Here is a 22,543-nt window from a genome sequence, read left to right as displayed (position 1 = left end):
GCAACATACTAACTCTCAAGCTTGAGTTTTCTCCCCTATTGAACAATTCCAGTCCTACAGATATTATTAGTGAAGGCTTTGTCACGATTATTGAGGAGGTTGTTTAATTTTCTTCTATTGAGAAATTAAAAAATGTCAATATTTTATTGTTTATATTATTTTCAAATGTTTGTATATTGATCCGTTGATACAGTTTTGGAATGGAAATCCATTTTTATTGCAACTTTTGAAGTGATGTTTTATTTACTGCTCTACACAAATTGTATTTTACATTGTTTGGAACTAAATTGAAGTGTAGAACGGACACTTGTAACTTAACACTGAGATACTTTTGAAGTCTGTAAGACTTTCTCACATGTTTTAGGGGACAATGCACTTAGATTGTTTAAGAAATATTTATAATTTAACAAAGATGTTCGGAGCTTCATATGTGTCCAAAGGACCTCCGAGGTTAGGAGTTGCCTGAAAGAAATACAGCACAGTAATGCTGAGATTATTAGGAAAACACAACAAAAGCATGTTTCCTGAAATTAAAATTTCAAGTTACATTCTCTATTTTTCCATAGCATTAATAGACATTCAAATACTCCTTTACTAGATGGTAGGCTCTATTTTGGAAGAATACTGTAAGGAGTATTTTGCTTATTAGTAAAGAAAATCAGATCTCGGTTATATTGTAGAAACAGGAATTAACATTTTGTTGCAGACCAAAAATTCAAAAAATTCTTTGTAAATCTGTGGTCTAGTTTCTATTTACATTAGGCTTTCTATAGTATCCATCACAATTACATGTCTTTAGAAAAGAGTTGATCCCATCTCAAACAGTTCTTGCTGTATAAGGTAAAGGTATAGGTAAAGAGAAGTGTTTGGTTTGCGTCACTGTTGAGGGCCATTACGTAAGCTAGTAAGATCTACTAGCACTAGTAGATCTGAGCAGCTAGGTGAACTTTGTCTTTAGGTCTTTTCTCTGCCTTCATTTGCATATCTAGGCAGAATGAATGTGTCTTAACTTGGATACTCAGTCTATCATTGCATACAGTCTAAACTATTCCTTCTGACTAATGTGTTCAGCATTTCTACAGGTCAAACCCCAGGTTTTCAAGCTAAGCCCCTAAAACAAGAATATATTTTCTGTGGTCAAGTGAAAAGCTGTTTTTGTAATTTGAATCTCTTGCCTTGGCAGGAGTAAAGATAGGAAAGGAAATTTGATAGCTGAGAATTTAACTGAATAATGATTAGGCTTCCTACCTACTATAGCAGTCATAGCAGCTTCCCTGGAGACCTCAGCCTCTCCCAGCTTTGATTCATTCTGAAACCAGATTTATTCACTAAATGCATGGCCAGAGGCAGGAAATCCCACTGTGCAGCATCTGTGTACAACAGCAGGGTTGGAGCCTGTACCAACTCTGCTGTTTGAGCTAGTGCAATAATTAATTCCTTCCACTTCCCCTCCTTTTGCACCTTTATGTGTCAACAGCCCCTGCTCACATCTCACTCATCTGTGCTAAATGTTTTTCCAATTAATAGTCACAGTGTTTCCCCAGCTCTGCTCAGCTAACCAAAACATCCTTCCAAATTCAAGTAACTATATGATTTTCATTGCTTCATAAAGGCGCTGCAGAGAAATGCTGTAAAGATGCACTGAGGTAACTGTTTTGTTGTTTGTCATAAAAATAAACATACATAAAATATATTCCATCTTCTATTGCTTTATCAGCTTCATTGTTATATAAAGGCATGTCTGAATGGCATTGTGCAGTGCTGGGAAAAGACACCCAGGCAGCCCGCAGTATGCTCGCAGGTAGGAGCAGTAAAGCAGCAGTAGCCCAGCAGTCCATCTGGACTTTAATGTCCTTTCATGTCAGCAAGGCTAATTAAACTGAGCACAGTACTATACTTAAGTGGTAAATTGTTCTCATGTTCAGATTTCTGTGTGTATTTTTCTTGCATGTGAGGTTACTTCACGTTGTTGTCATGTTCCATCAATCTCTTCAACAACTGTGGTCTAAGTGGGGGTACATTTTATATTACTGTATATCAAGAAGAGCAAAAATGGCAGGCATCAATCTGACTGTGTTTAGTAAATTGACTATATGTCAACATGTAATTTTGTTGTAATTTTAAGTTGTTAAAAGATGAAATTATATTGCATAACAGCTCTGTAAAATATTCGCTGTACTGATGCCCCAGTTGTGAATACCAAGACTGTTAAATTAATCAGTACTGAAATAGCATATTTCAGGGCCAATTATCTTTGCTAATTGTGTTTATTTGAAGAACCCTAGGAAAATTGCTGAAGGACTGGAACAGACCCCCTGTCAGTTTTGTACTGCTGCTGTACATAGAGCTGTACAGTTGACTTTTTTATTGGTTAGAAAAACGATCACATGCATTTGAAAGACATTTACTTGCTTTGAGTTTTTACACAGTTGGTAGGATGTGTGTGTATCTCTCGTCCGCAACAAAACTTCCTATGGGTTCCCATGAGGGAGAATTTTTCAGCAAAAGTAGGATGTTTGAGCAGGGCAGGACTGAGGAATGATGTACTGCACTTCCAGCCAATTATACAGAAGGATAAAGCACCTTTTAATGGGAGACTATGTAGTCTGAATTATATTCCTGCCATGTTTCCTCTAAATACAGCTGCATGAAGAGTAAAGGATAACTTCTTAGCATTCTCTGTCACCTGTATCGAATGACTGAGCTTTAAATAATGATAAATCAGTTACTAGTGTTTATATTGTTCAGGGAAGCTATTTTCGTGCAGTAAGGAGCCAGCCTGGTGTCTCAGTAGTCATACAGAGCCCACCTCTCTAAAAATTACGCCATTCTCTGACCTGTTCCAGGTCTCACAGTTCAGGCTAATCATTGACAAGGACGTTTACAAGCACAAGCTTTTAGTGAACCTCTGATAAGACACTCCAGCAGTTCGTACCAAATGAAGACAGTCTTCATGACGGGGACTCCAGAAAATGAATGTTTTTTTTCAGCGTCAGTCCAAGAAATCTGACTCTTAACACTGGCGCTATAAACCAGCACGATGTGTGGCCGACGCCTGGAGATACTGGTTGCATTTTGGACTTTAGTTTTCATAAAGGTAGTTACTGGGCTTGTGGGAGAGGGAAGATCTGTATGGAAAAAGGATCCCCACTTCAGCCCTGTGAGTGAAACACAGATGTTTTCGTATGACATGTTCCCCAAAGAGTTTCTCTGGGGTGTAGGGACAGGGGCTTTCCAGGTGGAAGGCAGCTGGAGGAAGGACGGGAAAGGCTCCTCTGTCTGGGACCAGTTCATCCACTCGGAGTTCCAGGACGCTGACAGCGTGGATGCCTCCAGTGACAGTTACACCTTGTTGGACCAAGATTTGTCTGCTCTGGATTTTTTGGGAGTTAGTTTTTACCAGTTTTCAATTTCATGGTCAAGACTTTTTCCTACTGGAGTGGTAACAGCTCCCAATGAAAAAGGACTCCAGTATTATAACACCCTTATTGACTCTCTACTCTACAGAAATATTGACCCCATGGTTACACTGTACCACTGGGACCTGCCCTTGATGTTGCAAGAAAAATATGGGGGATGGAAAAATGAATCAGTAATCGATATCTTCAATGACTATGCCACCTTTTGCTTCCAGACCTTTGGGGATCGTGTTAAGTACTGGATTACAATCCACAATCCATATTTAGTTGCTTGGCATGGGTATGGCACAGGTATTCATGCTCCTGGAGAGAGAGGGAAAATAACAACTGTCTACTCTGTAGGACACAATTTGATCAAGGTACAGTATAGTAAGATTTTACAAAATTATCTTGCATCTCTATGGGACATGATGGGAGGAATCAATCATGTAGTAAATATTTTTTTAAAAATCAAGGAATATGAAAACACCAAGAAATAATCCTTAGCTAAGACAGACTTTTTTTAATCCTTATGTTTATTTTATTGTTCTTCTCACAGAAGCTGACTCAGTAACTATTTGTTTTAAAGTGCTTGTTTGTTACTTAATTTAAACTAGGTTTTGCCTATAAAATCTGGCTATTAAAGAGCATGATTTTTCCTTCTTTATTCTTTTAATATATTTAAACACAATGACATGACTATTCATTCGGCTACACTGAATGACTATTCTATTAGTTTAAAATGAAATTTTTTTGCATTTCTGTATTGGATCAATTCTACTAGCAATAGAGTATGTATACATAAGCACAGTATATATATATATTTATAAAGTTCTAGATTAGTAAGATCTTATTGCAAAATTTTTATCGCTGAACTAGCAAGGTCAGCAGTTCTTGGGTTTGGAAGAAAACAAGTGTCCCCTTCAGTATATGAGTGTTTCAAAATTACATTATTTCCATTATGTTCTTAACATTTTAAGTCTTACTTGATTTATCAGTTGTCTTCCACAGAATTACACATCAACCTGTGATCAATAGCTTCAACAGCTGCAGTACTAGATCCTCAATTCATAGTATTCTTTCTTTGGGAAGGTCAAAAAGAGAAGTCTGAAGTGGACTAAAGACTTAACGAGAAAGTGCAGATGTTCGTGGTATTCTCAACAGCATTACAGAGTTTACAGCATCTGCTCTGATAGATTATTAATTTAATTCTACAGAGTAGCTAGCTCCTGTGCATAGGAGTGTTTGTATTCTTATTTTCTCTTGCTATAATTTAAAACAATTTCAAATACCAGCAGTTTAAGGTAAGAATTAACAATAGCAATATGACATCTTTTTCATCTGTAAAGCTCAAAGTACTTCATGCAGCATTCACTATCCTGTCCTGTTTGATAGAGCAGCTATTATAATTGCCCCTGCTCAAACTATTCCTAGCTGTCACATGAGAAATTTTCAACCACCTACCACACATTACAAATGTAATTAGCAAATCTGAATATATTTGTTCTACAGAAAAAGTGTGCATGTGGGGAAAATATTCACAACTGACCATTTCTAGTTCTTGTATTTGATTCTGGGCTTGAACCTGCAGAATCTCCTTTTTCAGAGAATTCGTGTTCCAGTCAGTAGAAGTTTTATACATAGAAAAAATCATCAAGCATCTGGAGTCACTAACTGATTTCCAATTTAGCACAAGAATGAGTTAACTATAGAGATTTGTGAAGCATCTCAAAGAGAACTGGTGTTCATTCTTTTTATTTTCAAGAACTAGATAAAATGTATTTTACATAATAAATGTAAAAGGTACAATGCAAGTCTGTAACATTCCTTGCCTTAATTTGTGAGTGGCACAATCAAAACTGGGTACCAACTAGACAGTCTCTGCCTTTTCTCACTCAGTCAAACCCATGTAAGCAGCACAAAGCACATTTCTCTGCTGGAGAATCAATTGGCTGTTCCAGGAAGCCAAGCACAGCTGGGTCTGATATATAAATTAGTGACCTAAGTTTCTTGGTCAATATTATTTAACTCTCAGACTTGGTAAGTTGGTTCTAGTTTTAAAGTCAGTGAAGCTAAGTATAAATTAAATAACTTAAATTAAAAAGTTAATGAGAATTCCAGCAATACACAATCCATTAACTCGTATTTTATTATTCTCAGGCAGAAATTATTTTTGTATTGTATCTTTCTTACAGTCCCATTAACATTACGTAATATATTAGCAGTTTTATCCTGTAGCACTGTAAAACTTCTGAAGATTTTAGGTCCCTGTAAAGAATCTTAAATTTGTAGTAATATATTTGAGGAACTGGATTTTGAAGTTTGGAGTTTGAGGTGGAATGAAAGCATTTGAGGTACCAGGTGACATGAGTCAACTCTTATATATACTTTTTTTTTTTTTCTTTTTTCTTAACAAAATGTAATAAAGCCAGTCATTCCACTGAAGTCATAGATGGGATTACATGTTTCAAGCCAACTAGCCAGAATCTTTCTCAAAGATTTTTGTGCATCTCTAAATGTTCAGTTTGTTTAGTATTGTTGACAATACCATATTCATATGATGTATTGATGCATAATCAGACTTGATGTGTTGTGAAATGTCTCTCCTTTGAGAGGCAGGGGATATTGTAAGAATCTGTTTTTAAAGAGACTGCATATGGTGCTTTATTTCAGGGCGGGCATAGACAAATCTGTTTCTCAGACATTGTGTTACGGCTACCTTCTAATTTACCCCTGCAAAGAAAAAATGTCCTCCCAGAAATTACAGGTGTCAGCAGTATGAGGCAAAGCCTGTTAAAACTGTTGAAGATTCCCATTTATTTCAGTAGCTTTAGGAAGAGCCACATTGTTGTCCATAACAGAGTGTAATTTTTGGACAGGCTGTTGAAAGACAATATTCTCCGTGCCACCCTATGTACATTACTGGGTCCACCCATGAAATATGCTGAGCAGGAAAAACAGTTTTAATCTGTTAACTACTCAGGCCACCACTGTTACATAGCAAATTGCTGAATAATCATTCTCAAAAGCCTTTTTGTAGTACCTTTGGATAAACTAAATGAGGCTCTCTCATGGGTCCTACTTTTAGTTTCATTTACCAGTGCATTGTTGCAGTTGTAGTCTTGTGAGAACTAATTGCCATTTATACAAAGGACTTCTTTTATGTGATATATCAAGCATAAACAGAAGTTAAGTTTCATAGAAAAAGCAATATAACCAGCTGTAAACCTCTGCCTTTTTTTTTTTTTTTTACTTTGGATTATTTTATTGTAAGAACAGTTTGAAAGTTGCTGGGGATTATTGTATGTCTAGAAGAGGGCTGAAGAAATTTCTCTTAATTTTAAACTATCAGTCTTAGTAGACTGAAGAAATCCAACATCTTAACACTCAAATAATTGGCTGGCATCAGAAAAAAGTCCATGCATTTTAGAATTGGTTAAAAAATTATCTGCTTCTGTGAATTCATTCAGGTAGGTAATTAGGTAGATAATTATTTTATTAAGGTTTTCAACAAAAGTTGGATTTGTCTATCTTCATCAAGCCCCAGAGTCCTGTAGTATTGGCTAAGAAAAGGCATTGCAGATACTGTATTACCTAGGATCTGTGCTGTCCTTCTGTGCCTTGCATCTTTTTAAGGGAATGTCCCAGATACATCTACTTAAGGGACAGTCCTGCCTTTTACATGGGCCTTGCTATTCAAGACCCATTAAAAGGGCTGGCAGATGCAGAAGCAAAGGCTGCTAATCAGGGTGCTTGGGAGATCCACGTGGAGAAAATAATCCACAGGACTGCTCAAAATTTCAGTTTAAAAATGTATTTGCATATTACTGTGTATGCTTTTCATACAGAGCATAATAATTGCTACTGATCATTTTAAAGGACCTGATACTACTTCCGTGGAAATTATTAGGAAAGCTGAAGTTTGATCCTTATCAGTTATAAGTAGCTAAGATCAATCTCTCTTCAATTGTATGATCATTACCACTAACATGAGGAGCATGAAGAATCTTATACCAGATGGAGAGTGGCCATCATAAGTGTATCTCTTCATTGGAAGAGACTGTACTTCACAAAGTCAGAAGACATTAAATGACAACATGTAACTTGCTAGGCAACATCTGAAAGACACATCAAGGAAGATACAAAGACTGAGCTTGGTCCAGAGGCAGGCATCACACTGAGGCAGAGAAGACAAAAACTGCGTGTGGAAAAATTAGACAGATTTATTTGATTTAACAATAAGTAAATCTGTCAGGAAGCAAGAAAATATAAAGCAAGTGAATAATTGTGGCTGGAGCTCTTTTATACTTAGATAGAAGTTTGTAAAGATCACAAACTGCAGACCAAGCTGTCTTATTTGTCCTCTGTATCAGTGCCCTCTAGGCAGTTCTGCATTTGCTAGGTACCAGGCAGAAAGAGGTGCTTTTTTTTTTTCCTGTTAAAGATCATTCACACTCCTTTCCATCTGGCAGAAAAGCCCAGGAGAAAACTATCAGAATAAGATCTTTTCACTTTTTTCATGGAAACCTTCATATCACATACTGAGAAAAAGCAATAAATTCCCTTCCAAACATGGTGTCTCCATATAGATCCATCATAGACCAGGTTCCTCTCTGTCCCCAGCTGCATTACTCCTGCCTCTCCTATGCCAGGATCAAGTTGTGGACACGGCTGCCTTTGGGATCTTTCGATGAGCATGTCCCAGAGAAGTCCTGTAATTCATTCTCCTTAAAAACAAATTTCTACTAATTAATGGGGAATAATTCTTATCTCTACATCCAACCATACACTTCCTTCCCTTCCTCTACAGGGACCTCCTTTCCACAGGTTCTTTAAAGATTAAGCTATACCAGTGCCAGTGTTTCTTACTGGAGGAGAAAAATGTCTCCATGCAGTATGGCTCTAGGTTGGACAGCAGAATTGTCTATGCTTATAAATGTCTCTTCTGGGATATTTTTCAAACTGTAGTATCCATTGGTGATTATGTGAAAATTCAGCCCTGACTGACACTTTTTGGTATGATTAATTATTTTCAGGTTAGCTTTCTTACACTTCTTGGAAATGGTCCAAAAACCCACTTCAAATGCAAGATGGTTGGCATACAAATTTGATAGTAACACCTCAGTCTCCCCATGCTCTCAGAAATTCAGTTGCCTACATCTCAAGCATTCTTTTTTCCTTCACAAGGCTTGAGCTTCAGAGTTGGTTTGCAAAATGAGGGCTTTAGCGCTGTTGATCACGAGTCATTTCTACCACAGCCCAAAAGGGCCTTGAACTGTGATGTATAACGCTATCCTTATCAGCCTCTCTATTCTAGTTTTTGATGGTTTAAAAAACAAAATTAGTCACACTAACAGAATCATTTTATTAGTATTGTTTATTTCTAGTTTTGCCAAATCTTCCTGCTCTCCAACATACTAAAAAAACTTCATATACCACTGACATTGTTTTGTGTCCTAATTGCTGAGACATTGAAGAAAACGGCTTGATTTTAACATTTCTCAAGAATTTGAAAGTATTTGTCTTTCAATAGTAAGCTCTTTTTGTATATACATGCTAAATTAAAGGATCAGAGTTTGAAGGAGTAGGAGAATATTTCAGAAAGAAAGGAGAACAAGACCGTTGTCTTGATTTTATTAAATTGACTAATCTTATCTAGCTGTTTTTTATAGGGTTAATACTAAGCACTCTATGTGACTTTCAAGTCTATGGAATAATTTTCATATTAATAGTAGGACAATATGCTGAAATTAACGTGTCATACATATATCTAAAATAAATACACAATATTGATTCTGCTTTCACTGTGTACTTAGCCTTGACATTTGTCCTTGATCTAACAAGGAAAGTGAAAGATTAGGGATTAAACTCTAACTGAAAAAAGATTAGTCAACATTTACTCAAAACAGACAATTTAATGTATGTTAAAGCTTTTAAATGGATGTTTCTTTCATATGTGGTCTTACAAAACAAATTATATTAATCTGTTGATCCATTAACAATAGTTTGCACTTAGCAAACACCTTTCGTCTGAGAATGTTAAGCTGCTTTACAGATAATTAACAACTTAGAAAAGAATTATAGACAAGCAAATGCTGTTGTCTCTGCTACATCTGTAAAAACCCTTACTATAGACAGAGTGACTGTTTTTTTTCCAATCGAGTTTACCCTCAGAATTAAGATACATCAGTGATATATATGAATTTGTGTATGGGGATCCTATCTTGGTCAGATTAAATGTACTTCTTTGTACCTAATGTCCACTCGTTTAGAATTAAACCTGTGGCTGTATTCTCTACTATAGACATTATATTTAACAAAACTTTACTTTCTTCTAATCCATCTCCTGAAGATGCATATGAATACAATGAGTTGTCCTTGATTGTCTTTTACATGTCAATACTACATTCTAAATAGCTGGGTTTTGGCAAAGCCATCTTTCTCCACCTAGAAATGTGCGATTGCTCAGATTCACCTGGTGCTCTTTTCATACTGCTTGGCACTGTTCATAATAATACACATTAGTTCAGCAGAGATTTTCTTGTTAAGCCAATGCATCCATATACCTTTGATTAAAGAGTGGTGTTTGTAGCCTGTGTCTGGGGAAAAAAATATCCTAACAGGTGAGTAATTACTAGAGGCAGAAAACAAAGCAAGCCTGGGCACAGCAACCATCCCAGGCCGGAGGGATCTTTGGAAAAGCATGGTGAGGATTAACTGAGGAGGTGGTAAGAAATCCATTTTATAATATTTTAACTGTGTCTTGCATTTTGCCTCTTGAGTACAATTTTGCTGGCTTCCCTGTTCAGCCACAAAACCTGCATTTCAAAGGTTAATGTTACTTTATCAGTATTTTCAAAGACAGGCCTTGAACAAATGTTTCGAGCATGACCTTAGAAACTATAAACAACTGATGCACAAAATTTCACAAATTGTAATTCTTTGGTACTCCCTAGCCTAACCAAATATCTACCTGACATCAGGTCTTTTTTTTAAACTGTCAAGGCTGTGTGTTTCAGATAAATTCATTGAACGTATTGTCAAAGGTAAGCAGTGCTGTTTGGTTTGGTAATGATGTCCATTTAACTCGGCACCCTAAGTGTTTCACAAGGTTTCTCAATGTTTTTTTCTGGGTGTAAACAGTTACTTTCTTTCCAGCTTAAGAGTATAGAGCCACATGTCAGAAATAATGTAAACCCTGAGTTACCTGACAACTCCTCAGCTGGGAGAGGTCAACTTCCCTCCCCCGTGTCAGATCCTTTGCCATGATTCACCTGCAATCCAGCACCACCCTTCACTTGACACCTGAGCTCTTCTCTTTTCCCGTGGGACTCAGACAATGCTGGTGGTTCTTCAGTCTCCCATGTATTCCTTTTTTCATGTAAATTTTGACTGCTGTATTCTCTTACTGAAGTAATTAGCAATGTGACATCTGAAGGTAACTCTGGTGTGTGGCAATATTAACCTTCTAAAACATTATGATAGTCAGGAAGAATGTGATACAGGGTATGCTTTCATTGTTGCTAACACAAATAGCAAAACTTCTGTCTGTCCTATGGAAGCCAATATTCAGCCAACTATGCATACTAAAACATGCCAGATCTTATGAACTACTGCTGCCAAATTTCCTTCTAAAACCAAAGTGGTGTCGCTTTCAAAATGAACACTTAAAAGGAACAAGCTTCTTCCTGTACTGTGGCATGTTAATGTCAGAAAAAATATTACAGCAGCTTCAAAGAAGAAATTAACTAAAATCCAAGATCAAAGTGCTCACACAGAACTATGAAATTTGACATTTGGGTTCAAACTTTGCAGCTGGGTCCTTTCGCTAATTTTTTACATTTAAGGACTCTGCAAGTCTCATGCACATTTACTCATAGGATTAGGCCAAACAAAAACACATAGAAGTGCATCCCAAGAAGAGTATGAGGTGGATGTGGCTTGATCAGAGGAAATCCAGGTAAACCCCGTAGCACAGAGCATTCAGTGGCACAGACCCAACGCTGACAAAGGAAACTTAATTTGAGATGCGTAACTTATGTATCAGTTGTAATGATGGTTTAAAATTTTAACCCTATCACCAATCACTGCTTGACAAAGAAAGACCTAGGTGGGACAGTCTAGATCATGGGGTTCAAATCTCACCATCAACAGCTGTGTAGTCCCAAAGTGTCCACATAGCAGCCATTCACACCCCTGCTGGGACCTCTCCTGAAATTTAGACCCATGTTAAAAGGCAAAAAGCCACAGCCCTATGATATCATAGGAACAGCCCACAAAAAATACTGTGCATTACCATCATCTTGAGGTGCCTTTCAGAATTACAGTTATTGTGTTTGTTAGTTAATATTGCCACAGAAGTCTGCAGTGAATCAGATCCAGCTACCTGCCTGTCTAGCTACCTACACCTGGAGAGATTTACTGCTATTTAATGTTATTTTTCGCTCCTCAGGCTCATGCACAAGTCTGGCATAACTACAAAAAACACTTTCAACCGTATCAGAAGGGGATGATGTCCATAGTGTTGGGATCCCACTGGATCGAACCTAACAAAGTAGAAGATGAGTCGGACATTTCTAAGTGTCAGCAGTCTATGGAGAGAGTACTGGGGTGGTTTGCCAAACCCATCCATGGAGATGGGGATTATCCAGAAGAACTGAAAAATGAATTATCGTTTTTGCCACACTTTACCGAGGATGAGAAAAACTACATAAAGGGAACAGCTGACTTCTTTGCATTTTCCTTTGGTCCTAATAACTTTAAACCTCCAAGCACTCTTCCAAAAATGGGACAAAATTTGTCACTTAATTTGAGGGAAGTACTGAACTGGATTAAACTGGAATACAACAGTCCTCGAATCTTGATTGCGGAGAATGGCTGGTTCACTGACAGCCATGTGAAAACAGATGACACCACAGCCATCTACATGATGAAAAACTTCATTAATAAGGTTTTACAAGGTTTGTAGATAAGTTAGTTGCTTGGTTTTCAGAGAGTTTTTTAACATAATTTGATATTTCACTCTGTAATGATTTAATATTTTTAAAAATAAGATAATGGCAACCAAGTTAATTATTAATTGTTTATACTGCATGAGTACAAGTCATGGATCAGGATCTACTGGTGCTAAGTGTTGTACAAACACAGAAAAAAATATAGTCCATGTTCCAGAAAGCTGAGGTCCAACATCTGTGTTGGATTATAAAGCTAAATATGTGCAAAACTGAGTCAGAAATTGATGAAAATAAATAAATCTATTTTATATCACTTTTCACTGCTGGCAGCCCAACTGTAAAAACTTTGTGCAGAAACATACCTTGGCAGCAGGAAAATGAGACTGTGACTAGAGACTGTCATTGACATGCTAGAGTCCTACTCCAGTGTCAAATGCATGAAAGAAATCAGCAGGAGGAGGACAATTGTTCTTCAGGATTATTACATGCCCAATAGAGATAATATAGATATTTTAAAGACACACTTTTAATCTTGGTATTTTCCCTTCATAAAGCCACAACACAGGTGCTCTCTGAAGGCAAAAGCTTTAATTTTTACTTGCAGAAAAGTCAGATATAAATTTGCTGTTTGCAGCAAAATCAATTAGGTCATGTTAACTTCAAAACATCATTGCTATAGTCCAAATTGTAATGGGATGGTGGCTGTTAAGATAACACATCACAGGCTATTAGGAGAGTGCTGTAAATGTTGTAGCATGTCTGTATCCTAGGGTACTGTGAGTCATGAAAATACAGACGTATAACATCACTGTTGCAATGAACTGACCCCACTTAAGATACAAGGACACAACTGAAACTGCAGCTTCTTAATGGCTGCGCATGCCTCTTGATACTGGAAGTATCTGCAGAGGGACTCCAAGGCTCCACCTATAGCAGACACACAAATGCCTTGAGATCTGCTTCAGTGGATTTTACCTCTGGTGACAAAAGAAGCTTAATTAAGTCCTGACCTCTCCTGCCTTCAGCCCCTTGTTGCTGCCCCCAGCCATCCCTGTGGTTTTTAGGATATTTTCACCCCCACTCCAACGTTCAGTGAGGAGCCTAGCTTCTGTTTCTGCCCTCACCTTTCAGCATCACTGCAGACAATGCTACAAACATACCTCACACAGATCCACAGGATCTCTGCCTACCATCTGCCTAACAACTTTTCTTACCACAAAATATAGATAAAGTAGTGCTTTTTCCCTACCCATTTAAACAGCCAAAAACTCTCATCCAGGCATGCACCACCTTTTGCTCTGGCAATTAAATTTAGCCCCCATTCATTCAGTATGTTTCTAGAAAAAAAAACAACTTTTTCTCATTTATCACTTATACTGTCCCCACATGTCTACTTCCATTTGTTCAACCCTCCTCATTGCAAACATTAAGTACTTCATCTTTACTTGCAAGGCCCTTATGGCCCATTTCTTTATCCTCTATATCATTCTCCATCTTTTGCAATTGATATTTTCAGACTTTTTTTTTTTCTTCCCCCCATGGTTTCCCTAATATTTAGAAATTGCTTTTCTTGAAAATACATGCCATTTCATTGCTTCATTACATTCCCTCATTTCCTAACCAGTGTTCTGACCTTGTCTCTCAGCTTCTCATATCACCACATTGCAAGCTCTTGGCCCTTCTGAATTCTTCATCCAGCAGCCTGTAAAATACCATACTTAACTACAACAGTACTGCTGGTAGCTTGTTACTCTGCTGCATGAATACAAGTTCTGTGCAAAACTGCCTCCTCCTGAAGTTGGAAATAGAAAATTATGCAAAGTGAAATGTTCTGAGAAAAATGAGGCAAGGCATATTGGGTGAGAACAGAACTTTAAATCAGAATATTTCATTTTTGTTCCTTGGCGTATTCTCAGTGAACTACAAGTAAAATATGGATTACTGTCAAAATCCTCAGGAAACTTCACTTGGCCACTGCTTTGCCCTTGATATTCTGGCCCTTATAAGAATGTGAGGGGTTTGCCTGCATTATTTCCTAGCTTAAAGCTGGCAACAGGCAGGTAGCATAACTGAGCATGGAGTTTGGACTTTTTTCTTCCACGCTGCCAGCTGGCACATGCTGGAGGTGGGTAACAAATGTTGTTAGTTGGTGTCCAGTGAGAAGCTGCTTTGGAAGATCTGCTTCCCTCTCTGGTAAATTGGGTTCCACATCCAAGAAAGCAGTCATTTTGTCATCTTTTGCATATATGTTAGAGATTTTATGTATACTTGTTTGCAAGGTGGAGGGACATTAAAATTGACTGAAGAAATATGCATGTTCTGTGAATAAATCAAGCACTTCAGTCTCTGGGCTGACCAACCCAGCTTCTTCTGAAGTCACTACCTGTCCCATACTAACACATTTTTCAAGACATTCCTAAATATTAGAGCTTACACAGGTCTTTCAACTAAATGTGGAGAGTTTTAGCTTCACAACAAAGTCACAAACTAGATCAACTGTTGCACCCTTAATTTTCAGTCATGATTCTCTAATTTCATTTATATATATTAGCTGCAAATCATCAAATGCAACTTGAAATCTGCATGTGGTGTAATATTTCATGTTTGCTCAGAGCAGGAAAAAAGCATTCTACAGTAATTTAATTTCTTAAGAAACTACTGATGTATTTTTTTAAATTAATAAGGACTAAGATATATAATGTATGTCACAGTTTTACAATGAGTTACAATGGGTCAATAACCTTATGACTGTTGAGAAAACCTTCAAGATTTTCAAAGTGAATAGACCTTCCTCACAAATATCCCTTATATATGTTAAGAGTCCTAAATACAAGACTCATAGATGTTATTTTCTCTTATGCAGCTATTAAATACGACAACATAGATGTGTTTGGTTACACAGCCTGGTCACTCCTCGATGGCTTTGAATGGCAACATGCTTACAACATCAGGCGTGGATTATTTTATGTAGATTTCAAAAGTGAAAAAAAGGAAAGGATTCCAAAGTCATCTGCACAGTATTATAAACAAATCATACAGGAAAATGGCTTCTTCCCAAGGGAGTCTACCCCAAGCTTGCAAGCTCAGTTCTCCTGTGACTTCTCCTGGGGTATCACCGAGTCTGTTCTAAAGGTAAGTGTAGAATAACGGGAAGGCCTCTGGATGCAGAGTGATTAACAGCTTTACTTTGTGAATAACTGCATATGGCACTGCTTATTCAGGAATCCCAATGCACACTGCAAATAGAAGTTAAGCCTAGCCATAATGGCATAGTTTCATTTTTATGTACTTCACAGGTTTTTGGCTGGGCTAGTCACAGAGTGCTGGGTGCAGCAGCAAACCCCTCTGCTGGAGCCCTTTCCTCACCTTCCCTCTGCTTGCGTCTCCACGTGGCAGATCAGATCAGGAAATTTCAGACCCAGAAGTTGACCCCGACCAATTGTTCCCAGGTTATTTTTCAACCAGGGGAGTTTCCCAATACAGTTCACAATGTGGCCTTAGGGATGCCTACAACAGTGTGATGGGCAGGGTGCCACAGGGCAGGGACAAGGTGGTTACGCTGGTGGCAGCAGAGCTACCTGCAGGCTCAAGGTCTTGTCTAAAGCTACTGAACAAGGCAGAAACAGATTCCTGGGTTGAGCCTGGCTCTCAGTGCCAATTAGACAAGTGTGTAACAAGTCGTTCTTTAAAAAGGCTTATAACACAGGTGAAAATAATCAACATATGGATTTTATCAGCTGAGCTGCCATTTGAAAACAGATCGTATCACTTTTTTCCCAGACTGGTTCCTACAAGTACCTAGTTCTACTTTAAATGTGGTAGATAAGCCAACCATATGGATGGCCAGTGTTGGGATACTCTTTTTTTTTTGTCATTGCATACAGAAAGATAGTCCAATGAACAACATCAGCCTCAAAAAATAACATAAAAACTCTATCATTTAACCTATTCACCAACAACCAGAGGGAAAAAAAAAAAAAAAGTAAAGCTTCTAAATATTTTGTTACATCATTCTGAGGAAACATATAGCATGGACAAGTAAATTTTATTTAAAAAAACCACAATCAGATTGAGTCTAAATAGTTTGAACTTCAAGATACTGTATTAAAAATCCTACAAAAACATTTTTAAAAATTGAAATAGTAAAAAAATATCTGTGCTACACAAGATACATCCTGTGCTAACCTTGTCAACTAGTAGATTAAAGATAACTAATATTAAACACTACAAGCTGTTTGTGTCAGATGTTTGCACAGGCAGGACTACCAGTAAGACAAGGGAACACTGTGCCAGTTTCACAAGTTTGATCTCAGCAGCAGTGCCAAAATAATCCGTGCCTGCCTCATGTATCCCCCAGTGCTTGTTCTTACCTCCTGGCTCTCCTGCCAGCTGCTTGAGAACTGCTGTTTGCGTGACCAGAGTGAAGCTGATCCAGGAGATTATCTGTGCAAAAATATGTGTTGTGTAGGCTGGTGGCTGGGCAGATGCCAGCGTGTAGCTGAATAGAAAGGAGAGTGCAATTTCAATGTTCTCTGTAAATGAAGGAACAGGATGGGTAAGACAACCACTAGCACAAGCAAAGGTGAGTCAGTTACCCTCTTGCCCTCAGAGCATCTGACATCCAGCACTAATCCTACAGTCAAAGGCAGGAATGCAGACTATAAGCAGGTATTCATTTAATTAAACCCCATTGTAAGCTCCTGTTTTATTTTCACAGGCAGAATCTGTTGCTTCCTCACCACAGTTCTGTGATTCCAGCCTGTACCTCTGGAATGTCACGGGAGATGGGCTTCTGCACAAAGTTAAAGGAGTGAAGCTAAAAACACGACCAGCACAATGCACAGATTTTGTCAGTATTAAAAAGCAACTTGACCTTCTGGAAAAAATGAAAGTCACCCATTACAGATTTGCACTTGACTGGTCACTGATTTTACCCAATGGAGATGTGTCTGTAGTCAACAGGCAAGTTCTCAGATATTACAGATGTGTGATTAGCGAAGCACTGAAACTCAATGTTCAGTCCATGGTCACTTTATATTACCCAACTCACGCTTACCTGGGCCTGCCAGGGCCTTTGCTGCAGACAGGAGGATGGTTGAACCAGTCTACTGCCTACGCTTTTCAAGACTATGCTGCTTTATGTTTTCGGGAACTTGGTGATCTGGTGAAACTCTGGATTACAATAAACGAGCCTAACCGGCTGAGCGACGTCTACAATAGGAGCAGCAATGACACATACCGGGCCGCACACAACCTGTTAATAGCACATGCCATGGCCTGGAAAACATACAACGAGCAGTACCGGTCCGTGCAGTATGGCAAAGTGTCCCTGTCCCTGCATTCGGACTGGGCTGAGCCTGCCAACCCCTACTCTGAATCTCATTTGAAAGCTGCCAACAGGTTTCTTCAGTTTGAAATAGGCTGGTTTGCTGATCCCATATTTAAGACTGGGGAGTATCCAGCTACCATGAGGGACTACATTGGCTTTAAAAACAGAAAAGGCCTATCACACTCTTTGTTGCCATCTTTCACAAGTGAGGAAAAGCAGCTTGTCAAAGGTGCAGCTGACTTTTATGCACTGAATCATTTCACCACCAGATTTGTGATTCACGAACCTCAGAATGGGAGTCAGTACGAATTTGATCGTGACATCCAGTTTCTGCAGGATATCACCTGCCTGAGCTCCCCTTCCCGTCTGGCCGTGGTGCCTTGGGGACTGCGCAAAGTTCTCAAGTGGATTAAAAAAACCTATGGTGACATTGATATTTACATCACAGCAAATGGAATAGATGACCAGTCCTTAGACAATGATGAACTTAGAAATTATTACCTGGGAAAATATATACAAGAAGTTTTGAAAGGTGAGTATATGACAGATTAATGATCCCCAGAGCCATTTCCATGGCACAGACCCAGGCATGCCTGAAGCAAGCACCTAAGACTTGCCTCAGACAACAAGCAGCTCTTGTTGACATGCAGGAACCAACCAGCAGCATTCAGCTGCTTGAGGGGCCTGATTCTGCAGGCACACTCAGGGCAGATAACAACACAAAGCAATGCATCAAGCCCTCATGTGAAACACAAACACAGCTGCTTTTTCTGCTCTTTGTATCCTGTGAGAAGCCATCTGGGTGTGCATACACAGTAATTGTTCAGAAGTTAGTAGGAGACAGCACTTCAACAACTCCCAAGAGACAACTCTAATTTCTATTCTACAAAGCAAGGTCAGAGCCTCCTTCCTTGCTGCTGCACTAGAGTCATTGAACAGGAAAGCACAAGCAAGCCCAAGACCTAAAGAGACATACAGAAAAAACAGAGCAGCTCACCAGATTTTTATAGTTGTTGTTGAAGGGAGAGTCAAACTCTAGTCCTGTTACACTACTTGCTTTCTACTCTGCACCTACAGAAATCTAGTTCTTCACTTTATTGAAAAATTAATAACAATTACAGAGGTGAAGGACAACAATGTTCAAAGCAATGATCTTCAGCAATAGTTTCTTGTATGAGAGATGTTGCAGGGACCTCACCCGTCCTCTCTCTCTTCCTCCAAACATTAAAAGGAAAGCAGCAACAGGATACCAGACAGGCCTCAGTGGCACTCCCTATTGGCAAGGACTAGCAAGATCCCTGATGAGGATGTGGGGCGTCTAAAAGCTTTTCAGAGGCACCTGTCCCCAAACATAGTCTACACATCCTGGTTTCTCCTCTCTAGGAACTAGCTGTATAAGAAACTCTGAGACAGGTTTTACTCATGATTAGGCATGGCTTCAGATTGCTTTTAAAGACCAACAAGAACCAGAGCATTCCCCTCCAGTGCTTAGCTCTTTCTCAATTACTAAGGACTAACAGGAGTAATTAATAGGACTAATGAGCATTTACTGATTTATTTTCAGTGCTAATTTCACATTGCAAACAAAAGAACAGTAAGTTATTGAAATAGAGGGGTTATTAAAGGAAAAGGTTGTTTAAAGAACGCTTTATAGCATTCCCATATTAATTTCTGGTAGCACGATACTTTGTAACTCACAGAAAGATCCTCCAATTTACAACATTCTTGCCTAATCTTACATCCCCAGCTATACTATCTGTTTATACGTGAATTGAAGAGATGTTTACTCACCAAGAACTGCTATTTATTATTTCATTGAAGTATTTTCACCCAATACTTGGGTGCAGCAGTACAGCATACAGCCATGCATGCTGTGGGGCTGATGCAGCTGAGTTTGGAGCAGGGCAGGCATTTTCACAAAGCTCCTGTCATGGCACAAATGAGCAGCTGCTCCCTTGAGTCATCACAGCTAGGTTCAGTAAAGAGACACACCTGGCTTTTCCCAAGAAAGCAAGCTCCCAGCTCTAACCCTGTTCAAACACAGCTTTCACAGAGCAGGCCCAGAAAATCCCCAAATTCTAACTTTTTTTTAAAAAACAATGATACACTATTTCTTCTTAGGGACATGGTCAAACTCAATGATCTTTAAGATCCCTTTTAACTAAAACAATTCTATGATTCTACTTAATACAGCGGGAGCCGAGTATTGTTAGAAGCAGTAAGTGTAAATATTTTATGGCACAACTATGCTTTTTAATTAGTTAATAATTTGAAACCTAAACTCATTACCAAAGGGTTTGCAGGTCATGCAAGGTTTTATTAACATTTATTTTTTCCCCCTTCACAGCATCTTACATTGATAAAGTAAAGATTAAAGGCTACTATGCATTTAAGCTGACTGAAGAAAAATCTAAACCCAGATTTGGATTCTTCACTTCGGATTTGAAAGGGAAGCCTTCAATACAATTTTACAATAACCTGATAAGCAACAACGGCTTTCCTACTGATCATTCAGCCTGCGATCCCCCCAACCAAGAAAAGCAGTGTAGCTTCTGCTTGTTTATTTCTCAGAAGAAGCCATTAATCTTCTTTACCTGCTGCCTTTTCTCTACCCTTATCTTGCTTTTAACCATTATTGTTTTTCACAAAAGAAAAAGAAGAAAACGTTTTAAGGCAAAAAGCATCCAGCACATCTGTGTTTCATTTTAAGAAGGGGGCACAAGCCCATTTTCAGTGAGATCCATCACTGTTTGCATTCTACAGAGGATGATGCCGCTGTAGGAAAGAACTACGTGAGTCACTCCAGTCATACATACCAAACACTTCATTGGAAAATAAAAGTAATTGTATGCACAGGAAGAAGAGCTATGATGACATTTCTTTCTGGTGAAATTACTTCAATCCACCTTCTGTATGTAGAAGTAAAATTCATCTATTAAAAAAAAAAAAAAAAGAAAGAAGAAAATTTTATTACTTTCCTGTGCCTCAGAATAACATTTCAAACAGTTTGACTTGAAAAGAGATACACATGAGAACTGATATGCACTTTTCTATGATCCTCTTTGGACCAGAGCATCCTGTGATGTATATTCATGTAATGCATGTTGTTGAGCATGAAACTGCAGTTGTTAAGGTTTACAAATAAAAGTGTTTTTAACACCCACAAACTTTCAACTAAGTACAACACCAAGAATGAAATGTGCTGGGCCAGCTTCTGAAGATACATCTAAAAGAACAAATCCAAGTTAACTCTGTTATCAGCCAACACATCTTTATCTCTCACTTCTTGGATGAAAATCAGATGCTAACATTTTAGGCAAATATAATTGGACCCAAGTCAAAATAACACACAATCACTATTTTTCATCTCCAAAAAGGGGCAGCTGTAAACATTTTTACTAGCAGAGAACATAAAAATAGTAACTATTGATCTACTCAAGAGTGATTAATATAATTCTAAATTGCACTTTTTCACAGAAATAGATATATACCATCATCAGCTCTAGTCAAGTGCCAGTGCAAGCCATAGGTGGAATAAAACTATGAGAGGAGTTTATAGCTACTGCTGCATTAAACAAAAGCTGCCTGCTTTTAAAAGATAAGCAAAACCGCTAATCTCATTTAAACTTTTCAGGGACCAAACCCAGGGGTTTCACTTGGTCTGTTGTTGGTCCTCTCAAAATGAGCCCAAGAAGTGTTTCCCCTGAACTGTGCCATGATTTTAAATTAACGCTGGCCAGCCTTTTCAGTCATTGCATCAAATCGTGTGCTTAGATCATCACTGCCTAGGCAGGTACCACACACCTATGGAGAGGGATAAACTGTCCTAGAAACAGAAAGGACAAAAATTCCTACTGCCTCCCTCCACAACATTATTTTCCAATGGCTAGTACCATTTCCAAGGCACGATGAAACCCCCAACCCCTTCCTAGTTACCTTAGTCTTCAGGTCCCCAAAACAGATAGATGCACTTTATTTGTAGCCCAGTGCTTTTGAAGACAGGGTGTACAAACACACTGCCTTTTCCAACTGCATATGAACACACAAGGTAAACGACAGTGTGTTCTGATAAACTGAACAATAACATAAAATATTATGGCCACTTACAGACTACTAGAAACTGTGGAAGTGCTACTTTGAGGATATGTGCAATCAGCTGAACCGCAGACTCCCAACACTTCACCCAACCTTCAATCTCAGTTCATAAATGCATGAGACAATTTCTCCATTATATTTCAAGTGGTCAACATCAGAGGTGGTTAATTAATTCAAAAAGTACGTACTACTCAAATGAGGGACTTGCCCATTTTACACTATAAAATGCTCTACCAGTGCAAACAGCACAGGTGTTGGGAGGTGTGTGCAACCTTCTGCCACCCCAAGGCACTGACTAGTTCTCACTCACAGGGATGGGATTAAACCAAAGTTTACTACAGGGAAACTCCTCTTGACTTCCATGTGCACTGGGGGAGCACAGAGAATTTGGGAAGCCTCTTTTAGCCACAGAATTCAGAGCATGGGGACCCATCTTAAAAACATTAATCAGGCCACGTACAAAGTCCATGCCTGCAAAGTACCACTCCTTCTCCAAACTCAGAGACACTGGTATCACATACCACTGTTGAGCTCAGTAGAATCATTCAAGGGGGTCCTTTGGGCAATTTTCTGATTTTAGGCATGCATAGATGGTCTCCACATCAAGCTTTAGCCACTTATTGCCAAGAGTGTTTCTGCACTACACCAGTATTTTCTGTGAATCTTTTTCAAAATTCAATGTGGCAATGTGGGTTTTACCATAGCAGAGTACCACAAAATCCCAACTAGATGTTGCTACTCAGCAAATTAGTAACAAGGAAAAAAAA

General features: G+C 38.5%; 1 protein-coding gene across 1 annotated transcript; it reads left to right on the top strand.

Moving 5' to 3' along the window:
- The first annotated feature begins 2,894 nt into the window (after positions 1-2,894).
- KLB (klotho beta) lies at positions 2,895-20,855 on the top strand. Its single transcript, XM_051618980.1, has 5 exons — positions 2,895-3,778; positions 11,851-12,358; positions 15,216-15,484; positions 17,070-18,213; positions 20,029-20,855. Exons 1-5 carry the CDS (start codon positions 3,041-3,043, stop codon positions 20,388-20,390), a joined length of 3,021 nt encoding a protein of 1,006 aa, XP_051474940.1. The 5' UTR covers positions 2,895-3,040; the 3' UTR covers positions 20,391-20,855.
- Positions 20,856-22,543: the final 1,688 nt, after the last annotated feature.

Source organism: Apus apus, chromosome 4 (assembly GCF_020740795.1).
Source record: "Apus apus isolate bApuApu2 chromosome 4, bApuApu2.pri.cur, whole genome shotgun sequence".
Classification (NCBI taxonomy): Eukaryota; Metazoa; Chordata; class Aves; order Apodiformes; family Apodidae; genus Apus; species Apus apus.
This window is presented reverse-complemented; position numbering and strand designations above follow the sequence as displayed.

Bases quoted from the DNA above. Each gene is read 5' to 3' on its own strand.
- KLB (XM_051618980.1), top strand. From the start codon at position 3,041: ATGTGTGGCCGACGCCTGGAGATACTGGTTGCATTTTGGACTTTAGTT. The intron at 3,779-11,850 runs GTACAGTATAGT...TTCGCTCCTCAG, and splicing joins TAGGACACAATTTGATCAAG to GCTCATGCACAAGTCTGGCA. The intron at 12,359-15,215 runs GTTTGTAGATAA...TCTCTTATGCAG, and splicing joins CATTAATAAGGTTTTACAAG to CTATTAAATACGACAACATA.